This window comes from Diabrotica undecimpunctata, chromosome 1 (genome assembly GCF_040954645.1).
Source record: "Diabrotica undecimpunctata isolate CICGRU chromosome 1, icDiaUnde3, whole genome shotgun sequence".
NCBI classification, from domain to species: Eukaryota; Metazoa; Arthropoda; class Insecta; order Coleoptera; family Chrysomelidae; genus Diabrotica; species Diabrotica undecimpunctata.
Window position 1 is genome coordinate 89,018,342 of NC_092803.1, and position 11,152 is coordinate 89,029,493.

The 11,152-nt window shown below is 36.4% G+C and overlaps 3 protein-coding genes across 3 annotated transcripts; all 3 read left to right on the forward strand.

The window, feature by feature from the left end:
• The first annotated feature begins 217 nt into the window (after positions 1 to 217).
• Positions 218 to 1,810, forward strand: LOC140433210 (uncharacterized). Its single transcript, XM_072521251.1, has 3 exons — positions 218 to 685; positions 835 to 1,333; positions 1,416 to 1,810. Exons 1-3 carry the CDS (start codon positions 218 to 220, stop codon positions 1,808 to 1,810), a joined length of 1,362 nt encoding a protein of 453 aa, XP_072377352.1.
• A 137-nt stretch (positions 1,811 to 1,947) lies between these two features.
• On the forward strand, positions 1,948 to 3,642 carry LOC140433216 (uncharacterized). Its single transcript, XM_072521258.1, has one exon. The coding sequence runs from the start codon at positions 1,948 to 1,950 to the stop codon at positions 3,640 to 3,642; it is 1,695 nt and encodes a 564-aa protein (XP_072377359.1).
• An 85-nt stretch (positions 3,643 to 3,727) lies between these two features.
• On the forward strand, positions 3,728 to 4,669 carry LOC140433226 (ATP-dependent DNA helicase pif1-like). Its single transcript, XM_072521270.1, has one exon. The coding sequence runs from the start codon at positions 3,728 to 3,730 to the stop codon at positions 4,667 to 4,669; it is 942 nt and encodes a 313-aa protein (XP_072377371.1).
• The last annotated feature ends 6,483 nt before the right edge of the window (positions 4,670 to 11,152 follow it).

The following is an 11,152-nucleotide window of genomic DNA, read 5'->3' on the forward strand; positions in this document are numbered from 1 at the left end:
AGTGAAGTGAAGTTTAATTAATAATGCCGCGACCAAGACGATGGAATATTTCCCGACAAAGCCGTAATTGAAGTGAAGTGAAGTTGAATTAATAATGCCGCGACCAAGAGGATCGAATCTTTCCCGACAAAGCCGTAATACAAGAAGAATACAAAATACTGCAAATGAAAGGACTGAAGAAGAACAAGAAATTGCACGTGAACAGCGCCGCGATAGTATGGCTCGACTTCGTGCTTCTCAATCACGAGAGCAAAGTGAAGCAGCCCGTGAAACAGCTCGGTTGGCAATGCAGAATCGTCGAGCGAACAACAGAAGGCAACAAATAGATAATTTGCGACGCAGAACAAGATATTTAGCTGATTTGAATCGAGCAGCGTTTCGATACGATTGCAGCAATGATTACAGTTTGCATCCTAGCGTTTGCATTGGGCAAATGGACGTTGTTTGCGAGTATTGTGATGCATTAAAGTTTTCCGGAGAAACGCCTGGATTATGCTGCCTTAATGGTAAAGTGAAATTGCCAGTGTTGACTCCGCCACATGAGCCATTGTATTCATTGCTTTGTGGCGAAACACAAGAATCACGCCACTTTCTTGCAAATACTCGAAAATACAATAGTTGTTTCCAAATGACGTCATTTGGGGCAGACATTATCGAAGAAGGAGGATTTAATCCGACATTTAAGGTATTTATTTTTGTACTTACATAGAATGTAGTTAAAGAATAACTTACTTTATCTATTGGTATGTATTATATTTGCTAATAGTGAACTCTACTCTCCCACAGAAAAAGTGTTTATAACCCAGTTAATACTGTCTGGTTTTTATTTTGTAGATACAAGGACAGATTCACCATCGAACTGGATCATTACTACCTTTCGAAGATACACAGAATAAATTTTTACAAATATATTTCATGGGCAACATGGAAGAACAACTTGATCGACGCCTAGGGATCAATGCAGGAATGAAGCGAGCAATTATTCAAGACTTGCAGTGTCTGCTTCATGAACATCATGCGTTGGTCAGGTTGTTTAAGAGTGCTTTAGAGCGCATGCCAAATGATGACTATAAAGTTGTCATCAAAGCAGATAAACGACCATCTGGAACACACGAACGCACATTTAATGCTCCAACAGTAGACGAAGTTGCCATCCTGATTGTTGGTGAACAATTGGAAAAACGCGATATTGTGCTTACACGTCGCGATACTGGGCAACTGCAACAAATATCTGAAACTCATCGATCATATGACGCATTGCAATACCCACTGATGTTTTGGCAAGGAGAAGATGGATATTATTTTAATATTAAAATGATAAATCCATTGAATGGTAAAGTATCAGTATCTTAATAATGGTTAATGTCTGTATTATTTGTCTTTGAAATGGTTAATTATCAAATTTTTAATTTCAGGTGAAGAAACTACAAAGAAAGTTAGCTCAATGAATTATTATGCATACCGTTTGATGATTCGTCAAAATGCTGACAACTATTTGCTGCGGTTTCGTCGATTGTTTCAGCAGTATTGCGTTGACATGTATGTAAAAATAGAAACGGAACGTTTAACATTTATTAGGTTGAACCAAGCCAAACTGCGTTCTGAGGAGTACATCCATTTACGTGATGCAGTTAGTACTGAAGGAAATGCAGCTAATATTGGTCGATTAACTATTCTGCCGGCGATGTACATTGGTAGCCTACGTCATATGCATGAATATGCACAAGATGCAATGACATATGTTCGTCATTACGGCCGGCCAGATCTCTTTATTACTTTTACCTTATTACTTGTAATCCAAAATGGATAGAAATTACTCAATTGCTGCTTCCCGGACAAACATCAAATGATAGACACGACATCACAGCACGTATATTCAGGCAAAAAATTCGGTCCCTGATGAACTTTATTGTTAAACAACGCGTCTTTGGAGATACTCGATGCTGGATGTATTCAATCGAATGGCAAAAGCGAGGCCTGCCGCACGCACACATTCTTATTTGGTTAGTGGAAAGAATTCAGCCTGACCAAATAGATGATATCATATGTGCCGAGATTCCTGATCATGAAGTCGATCCAGACCTACATGATGTTGTTACTACTAATATGATTCATGGACCGTGTGGTGCCATCAATCCCCAATCACCTTGCATGGTCGATGGAAAGTGCTCTAAACGATATCCACGGAAATTAACGACGGAGACTGTCACTGGCAACGATGGGTATCCGCTGTATCGGCGTCGATCACCAGATGACAACGGTCGAACTGTCACAACGAAAGTGAAAAGAATGGATTTCGTTGTCGACAACAGTTGGATTGTTCCATATTTGCCACTTATTTCTAAAACGTTCAAGACACATTGCAACGTTGAATACTGCAATTCAGTTAGGTCCATAAAATATATTTGCAAATATGTCACGAAAGGCAGTGATATGGCGGTTTTTGGATTGCAATCCTCAAATACCAACGATGAAATTTCACGCTATCAAGTTGGTCGTTATGTAAACTGTAATGAAGCGATTTGGCGTATATTCGCATTTCCAATTCACGAACGTCATCCTACTGTTATACATTTGGCGGTGCATCTGGAGAATGGTCAACGAGTATATTTCACGGCTTCGAATGCTACGCAACGTGCTGAAACACCTCCAGCAACTACATTGACCAGTTTTTTTGCAATCTGCCAAAGCGATCAGTTTGCACGAACTTTGCTTTACTCGGAGATGCCACGTTATTATACTTGGAATGCTTCATCCAAGAATTTTCAAAGACGGAAGCAAGGTGATGCGGTTCCTGGGTATTCAGATGTGCGTTCTACTGATGCTCTTGGTCGTATGTATACAGTTCATCCAAAGAATGATGAATGTTTCTATTTGCGGTTGTTGCTGGTAAATGTGCGTGGGCCAACTTCATTTGAGACACTACGAACTGTTAATGGTGTAATATTCCCAACATATCGTGCTGCATGTGAAGAATTGAACTTATTAGAAAACGATACCCATTGGGATACGACAATCGCTGAAGCCATTATCTCTGCATCTCCAAGTCAGATACGCACATTATTCGCTATCATAATTTCGACATGTTTTCCATCAAACCCATGTAACCTGTGGCACAAATACAAGGATAGTATGTCAGAAGATATTTTACATCAAAGTCGTGTCAGTTCCAGAAATCACGATATTGAGATGAATGAGGAGATACATAATCGTGCTTTACTCTTGATCGAAGATATGTGTTACCTCATGTGCGGTAATTTATTAATCAGGTTAGGAATGCCAGCGCCAAATCGTGAAATGAATGACGCATTTAATCGAGAATTGGAACGGGAACGTGAATATGATCACCAGGAATTAGATTTAGTAGTTCAAAGGAATGTACCCCTGTTGAATTACCAACAAAAGGAAGTTTATGATACTTTAATGAAGGCAATCGCTGATGAAAATGGTGGTTTATATTTCCTAGATGCCCCTGGTGGAACTGGCAAGACATTCCTTATGTCATTAGTTTTAGCAACTGTTCGGGCGAGATCCAACATAGCGGTTGCAGTTGCTTCTTTCTGGAATAGCAGCCACATTGTTAGAAGGATGCCGTACGGCTCATTCATCATTCAAATTACCGTTAAATCTTCAAACTATTAAAGAACCAACGTGTAATATTGCAAAACACTCAGCAATGGCCAAAGTTTTAGCGGCATCGAAAATCATCATCTGGGACATATGCACAATGGCGCATAAACGTGCATTAGAAGCACTTAACCGAACATTAAAAGATTTACGCAATGACTCGAGATGTTTTGGAGGAGCAATGATTGAATCGTCAAATCTATGGCGCTATGTGAAGAAACTGCAGCTGACAACAAACATGAGAGTTACATTGCTTAATGATACATCTGCTGAAGATTTCTCGGAGCAATTGCTGACTATCGGTAATGGTCAAGTACCTGTCGATGAATCGAGCGGATTAATATCATTTCCAAATAATTTCTGTAATTTTATCTCATCAAAAGACGAAGTTATCAACAATGTATTTCCAAATATTATTTCTAACTACAAAAATAATGAATGGTTGAGTGAGCGAGCAATTTTAGCGGCTAAGAATAAAGATGTAGATGACCTGAACTACATAATTCAAAATAAGATCATTGGAACAATGCATTCATTCAAATCTATTGACTGCGTCACAAATGAAGATGAAGCCACCAACTATCCAATTGAATTTTTAAACTCTTTGGACGTGCCTGGCTTACCACCGCACAATTTACGCCTAAAGGTTGGCTCCGTAGTAATCATGCTTCGAAACATAAACCAACCAAAACTGTGCAACGGTACGCGTTTGGTGGTTAGTAAATTGATGAACAATGTAATTTACGCTACGATAATGATAGAAAAATTCAAAGGTGAGGAAGTTCTCATTCCGAGGATCCCAACCGATATGCCGTTTGAATTTAAAAGACTTCAATTTCCGATACGTCTTGCATTTGCCATGACCATCAACAAATCACAAGGCCAATCCTTAAAAGTTTGTGGTTTAAATCTAGAACATTCATGTTTTTCCCATGGTCAATTATACGTGGCATGTTCACGGGTCGGAAGACTATCTGCGTTGTTTGTTTTTGCGCCTGATAATAAAACAAAAAATGTCGTGTATCACAAGGTACTTAAGTGAAGAGCAACCTATGTACTAAAATACAGAAATAATAATGAATGATTAATGTAGTTATTTAATTTTTTTTTGTATTTTTTCCAAAAAAAAACACAATCTGCTTATTTATTGCCATTAAGGCGGAACAAAGTTCGCCGGGTCAGCTAGTTCTTCGAATAAAACAAGTAACGTGGGCGCCAATGTGTAACGATAAGACTACCAAAGAAAATTGAAATACTATTATAAAAATAATACCTCAATCAACCATGGGAGCTTATCGTCTATGCTTCGCCTCACTCAGTATCTTGTCGTACGGCCGTAGCGTCCTCCTGGTTTTCAGGGGTTTCTGGACGATCTACAACCGCCGCTCTCGAAGAGGATCTCAAGTTTCGAGAGTCCATCTTCGTATTTAAGGAGTTTATTGAGATACCGGCCGTTACGGACAAGAAGTTCCGCCGAGCCTTTGTTCTAGGTGAGGGGACACCGGCAATCAGAATTCTCTAACAGTTCGAGCTTTCTTACAGACAAAATATTCTTACACTGACTTATATGTATTAGAATTCTGATGCGTGGTGTATATCTTAAGTTCCACAAATATGTCGGCCTTCTCGCTTCGTGTAGCCGCGTTCCCTCTCCTCGAGAGAGGTACAAGAATGCCGGCAATGTCGACTCTTCCTGCTGCCAGTCGCTTCGTATAGCTACCTTTTTGTTAACAGTAATTCGAATAGTTACTATTTACATAAGGTTTTGGAGACGAAGTGGTATTGCAGCTCAACCTGATCGGAAAAGCAATTACAAGTCCCCGTCGGGGCTTTTATTCGCTCTTTACCGTGACAGGCCCAAATAACGCTGTGGTCAGTTCGACACGATTTGAGATAGTTATAAGACCAATGTCTTTTCTATCTCAGAAAGTCGTGTTCTACTGTCAGGAAGCGTTTTGTAGTCGACACGCCGGTTCTCGTACACTTGATGATTTAACTTCTAAATTGGATAACCATTATTAGGTATTATTCTTCCATTTTTGGACGTCTTCGACGATAGCAGGATATTGGTTAATTAATAAAACTCAAAGGTAGCTTGGTAGCGCACCGAACCAACAAGGTCTTACGGGGCTAGTAGTGTATGACGACTGGATCCCGTTCGTTAGATGTACTGCTCTTTTATACACATCGTGTTTGAGAATTTTCAGCACACTTCCGCCGAGAGGCCAATGACAGCGCAATTAATAACGAGCGCTGTGGTTGGCCGGCCAAAGTAACAATCTTTGTCGTGATTGGCTACCTTGGCGACAATCTCAAGTGTGAGTTCGTCTTGTCTTAAACTAGGAATCAAACCATGAACCCTAAGCTGATAGCAAATAAAACAATTTTTAAATAATCATATTTATTAAAAATAGGAACCAACCAACCCTGCCAATGCTTTACAATGAATACAATGTGGATGATACTTATGGCATCAATGGGCTGCTTGTGTGACCTCCCAATTAGACGATTAGGTCCTCCCGAGAGCTGCAGTTATTCCATATGTGTGTGGCCTCCCAATTAAGTGGTTAGGTCCTCCAATAAAGTCAATAAATCTTCATAATACGCCCAGTAAAATATAGAATACGGCCAATTAATACAGCCAATAAAATCTTAAATACAGCCAATAAACTAAAATATAAGAAAGAGCTTGTATTAAAGAAACATCAAAAGCGGTTTAACTTCCTTACCATTTTACAAAATTACAATAAAACAAATAGCAGATGGCAAGAATAAAATAAAATAGAATTACTATTGAACTTAGCTAAATTTTGTTACGATTCCTACTGCACAAAATTGAAAAACGTGACTCCGAAATAAGTAAGGTTATGAATATTGAAAATGCTGTCAGAATTATAGAATATATATTAAAATGAAAGTACTCACCCCAAGAGAATTCTGAAGAACATAAAATGAAACTTATAATAATTTTTGCCTTCTTTTATAAATTTCAAAAACAGGCAAAATATTATATTCCCACTACGTTAAAAAAGTTGATTGACAGAAAGTAGGGAGACTAAAGTCGACTTTACACTACATTATTTATCATGTGATTTGTCATATGATTTGGACATGGAGTGAAATTTACATGTTTACACTGTGTGATTTGTCATATGATTTTGTCATAAGCACTGTCATGCGGCTCGTCATAGCTTGTTACAGGAGAATAGGACGGTACCTATTCCGCATGATAAAATCATATGATTTTCGGTAATAATACCGTAACACCAACATATTTAAATATCGCCCTTATTCTTATGTCAATTCAGCGACATTTTCTTACCGAGGGACAACATCCTTTATTTATTTATTTATTTTTTGTTAGTTGCATTGATATTGAGCATATTGTCTAATCTCTGCTATTGTGTAGTATTTTTCTTTTATTATTTATGTAGTTTATTTTATTCTTAGTTTAGTGTTTTATGGTCTTCTTAGTCATAATTTTAGTTTAGTTTCTTTATTAATTATTTTTAATTTGGTATAATATAAACACTAAATTTGATATGCTTCGTCCACTATTTCTTCGTAAGAGCCATCTGCGAGCCCAAAGGCTTCTGATCTTTTTCTTCTTACTATTAGCTGTACGCAGTTGTTGCCGGCGTATTATTATTAAAAGTCGAGAAGCAATGCAAGCAAAGATTTATGTTCCAACCTAATAGTTATTACCTATACTGTGTCTTATACCTCTATGACCATAAACAAAAGGAAAAATCAATAAAACCTTATTATCACTCATATCATAAGTCATAACGTATCATTCAGTGTAAACACTATTTTTTAAAACATCATAGAAACGAGGAATCATAACAAATCTCATATGATATCGTCATAATATGATAAAATCATGTAGTGTAAAGTCGACTTATAATGAAGTTTGCACAGATGACATAGGACGTATGTCTATTATGGAATTAGCTCTTCTGTTAACTTAGAACAAAATATTTAGTCTACCGAACAGAAAGAGAGAGGGCGAATGATAATTGACTGGTTCAACCTGGAAGACTATTGAGTTATATCTTGTAATAGTATTAATCTTAGCTCTAGGTTTAATATATGTATATATTGAAGTGATTGATGAACGATTCGAAGCAGTAAAACAAATAATATTTCACTATTTATTGAATACTTTTAATAATAATAATCTTGATAGCTAACAGCTATTACAATACAATAACGAACAACATCAAGTGAACTCTGCTGACTTATTCTCATCGAACAAAAAGACAAAAGAGGGAATGTAAAGGTAGTGGGGGCAAAAATATTGTTAGACAGGAAGTGCCATCTTGAGAGGCCAAATTAAACAAGGAAAGAGAGTATTTCCTTGTTTATGAAATCAAATTTAGTTGGGTTATGTTATTATGTGTCCCAACTGTCACATGAAATCTTATTTATATTGAAGTTTTTTAACAATTGTTTCACATTTTAGACTGTTATCGTTAATATTTAATTAAAATTTTTTCGTCTAAGACACATTCTAAAAACTATTTTATAGCTACTGTTAATAAGTGTCGGAAAATTTAAATTTGGCGCATTCGCATTTCCGGATATGTCCGCCATCAGAGGCCACTTTTTTGGTCGCCTTTTCATAACGATTAGATTCCCTCTTTTGTCTTTTTGCTCGATGCTTATTCTATAGTTATAATCTGACGTGACATGTGTCACTTTTAAAATCAAGCGGGAATTGTGGTATTTTAACACTTCCCCTCAATTCCGCCAAAATAACTTAAAATTGATTATTAAACAATAGTATCAGATAAGTATTATACACTATCAGTAGTAATACTACAGATACCTATACAGTCTCTAAAATTTTTGAACTTAACACAAGATAAGGTAGGCATCAGACTGCCCGACTTTCGTTTTCCATCGACCGACCGTCAAAACGTCAGGAGAGTGCAGCAACATAACCTCATTTTTGTAATATTATTTTACCAGGCTTTTTGTAGAAAATTAAATTATGAATAAAATTAGTAGCGATAATTCTTTCTTTCTTTCTTTCTTTCTTTCTCCCCTTCCTTTTACCCTAACAGGGTGTCGGATTTGGGCTAGCTATTTTAATTTCCATTTACCCACCTCTTCCATTCTTTTCTGTTTCCTGCCATTATTTTCAATTCCTCGAGTGATTTTTGTTTAAGTTTTCCCGCCTCTACTACTTGCTGTATCCATTTTTTTCTTGGTCTGCCTCTTTTTCTTTTTCCGATGTTTTTTGCTTCATAAATTTTTCTTGTTATTCTATTGGATTGCATCCTCATCAGATGCCCATACCAGTTCAATTGTCTCTTTGCTATTTTGTTCATTATCGGTTCCTGGTTGGCCATTCTCCTAATAGTCTCGTTGCTTAATCTATCCCATTTTGTCTTTCCAACTATCCTTCTTAGATGTCTCATCTCCATTGCGTTTATCCTGCTCTTATGTTTTTCCATAATTCTACTGATAAATTGTTTATCACTTATTTGATGTGGAGACGTCTTCGTAGGCGTAGGACAGTTTGGATGCGTGACATTTTTTTTTTTTAAATGACACCAACAAGGAGAATTCTTTGTGTTATATCCCATTCTATTAAATAATTCTATTAAATTTCAAAATTATTATAGCATGAGCAAGCCCAAATTTTATAAGTTAATTACAAATTTTGAAACGTCAATGGTCAATGATATTGCTCAGAGCAGTATAAATAAATGCGAAATGTTCCATATTCATCGACCAAACGATCAAAAATTACAAGTCCGAATTTCAAAACTAGACGATCGCGATCGGTCGCTGTAAGTGATGGACGGTCCATCAGTCTGACTCTGCGCATACATTTTCATAGGCTCATAATGTTGGTCGATCGTGGACGGTCGGTGTGGTCGAGCAGTCTGATTCCTCCCTAATGCTTATGTCATCAACATATACCAGTTTATTTTTTTAAAATCCTTTATAAAAGGTATATAATTAAAAAACCCAATCGGGCTATGTCATAAAGACAGAAGGTTTTCGGAATCCATATTCCATCATAAGTGTCTAGGTATACATGTTTAAAGCCACTAAATATCTGGGTAAAAACCCGTTAAAAGTTGAAGGTTAAAATTAGGTTTACATTATTTGATCTTATGTATTAAGATGTTAAAGTTACCAGTGGATTTGATAACATGGCAACGCACGACTCTACATGAAGTTGCTGGTCCTGAGACAAAGTGTCTATGAGGACTTGATGATACCATAGTTACTATAGGTAATGGATTTTGACAAGAGCTATGACCTTGTAAATAACAGGTAAGCTTGTGTAGTGCATCAGCATGACTCATAGCTCTTGTCAAAATCCATTACCTCTATCATCAAGTCTTCGTAGACTCTTTGTCTCAGGACCAGCAACTTCATGTAGAGTCGTACGTTGCCATGTTATCAAATCCACTGGTAACTTTAACATCTTAATACATAAGATCGAATAATGTAAACCTAATTTTAACCTACAGCTTTTAACGGGTATTTACCCAGATATTTAGTGACTTTAAACATGTATACCTAGACAGTGATGATGGAATATGTATTCCGAAAACATTCCGTCTTTATGACATAGCCTGATTGGGTTTTTTAATTATATACCTTTTATAAAGGATTTTAATAAATTTTTTGTGATACATGTTATACAGCCAGCTACAAGAATTTAGTTTCCTTGTGGAGTTAAATTTTATTCTAAAAACACAATCTCTAATAAAGTGATGACGAACATATATGTGTTTAGATCGTTTTGTTTCTAAAGTGCAAGCAATCTTTATGCATGACTGTCTTTAAATATCACTATTAGATCAACAGTTTTACTAATCATATCCTCTAGTACCTGTTTAAGAAAGAGACACTCAGTTATACAGTTTGACAATATTCAACATATTCTGCCTCAGTATACAACAGTATACAACAATATAATGAGGACCTTAGAAGACAAGGGGTAAAAGTAACATTTTTGAAAAAATGAGTAAAGTGCATGAATGAGTTGTGAAAATACTAATCTATTTGATGGTGAATAAATCCAAGTGATTGTTTGGATAGGTGCTGACATCTAGCGTGGTGCCTCTTAACCACTGAGTATTGATAAGTTCAAACTTGGAACGCTAGGGGTCCAAAAGCACTTAGATCCCTTTACCACGAATCCACAAAACATCACAGTTTAGTTGTAGTTGACATAAGTGTTATTAAGAACAATTTTCATCATATTTTTTTTGTAAATGGTTACAATATAAGTTATTTTACTGCTGGTGTTTTTCAAAGTTAATATATTATATTAAGTGTGTCACAATAATAAAACAATTTCTAAAACTAATACTAAATGGAAAAAGTGAAGAAGAAGATAAATCCAACCTACAATATGCAGGTACGGTGTAATTACTAGATACTTTAGCTTTAGTATTTTACTAGCGGACCAACTCGACATCGAGTTTTTTATGAAATTTTTATTTTCAAACCAAACCGGAAGTCGACCTCAAAACCGGAATGCAATTTTTAGTTC

What these genes read in the sequence shown, in the direction of transcription:
- LOC140433210 (XM_072521251.1), top strand. Translation starts at nt 218, where the DNA reads ATGGCTCGACTTCGTGCTTCTCAATCACGAGAGCAAAGTGAAGCAGCC. An exon ending in GATTTAATCCGACATTTAAG is followed by an intron (nt 686 to 834) that starts GTATTTATTTTT and finishes TTTATTTTGTAG; the next exon opens with ATACAAGGACAGATTCACCA. An exon ending in AATGATAAATCCATTGAATG is followed by an intron (nt 1,334 to 1,415) that starts GTAAAGTATCAG and finishes TTTTAATTTCAG; the next exon opens with GTGAAGAAACTACAAAGAAA.
- LOC140433216 (XM_072521258.1), top strand. Translation starts at nt 1,948, where the DNA reads ATGTATTCAATCGAATGGCAAAAGCGAGGCCTGCCGCACGCACACATT.
- LOC140433226 (XM_072521270.1), top strand. Translation starts at nt 3,728, where the DNA reads ATGGCGCATAAACGTGCATTAGAAGCACTTAACCGAACATTAAAAGAT.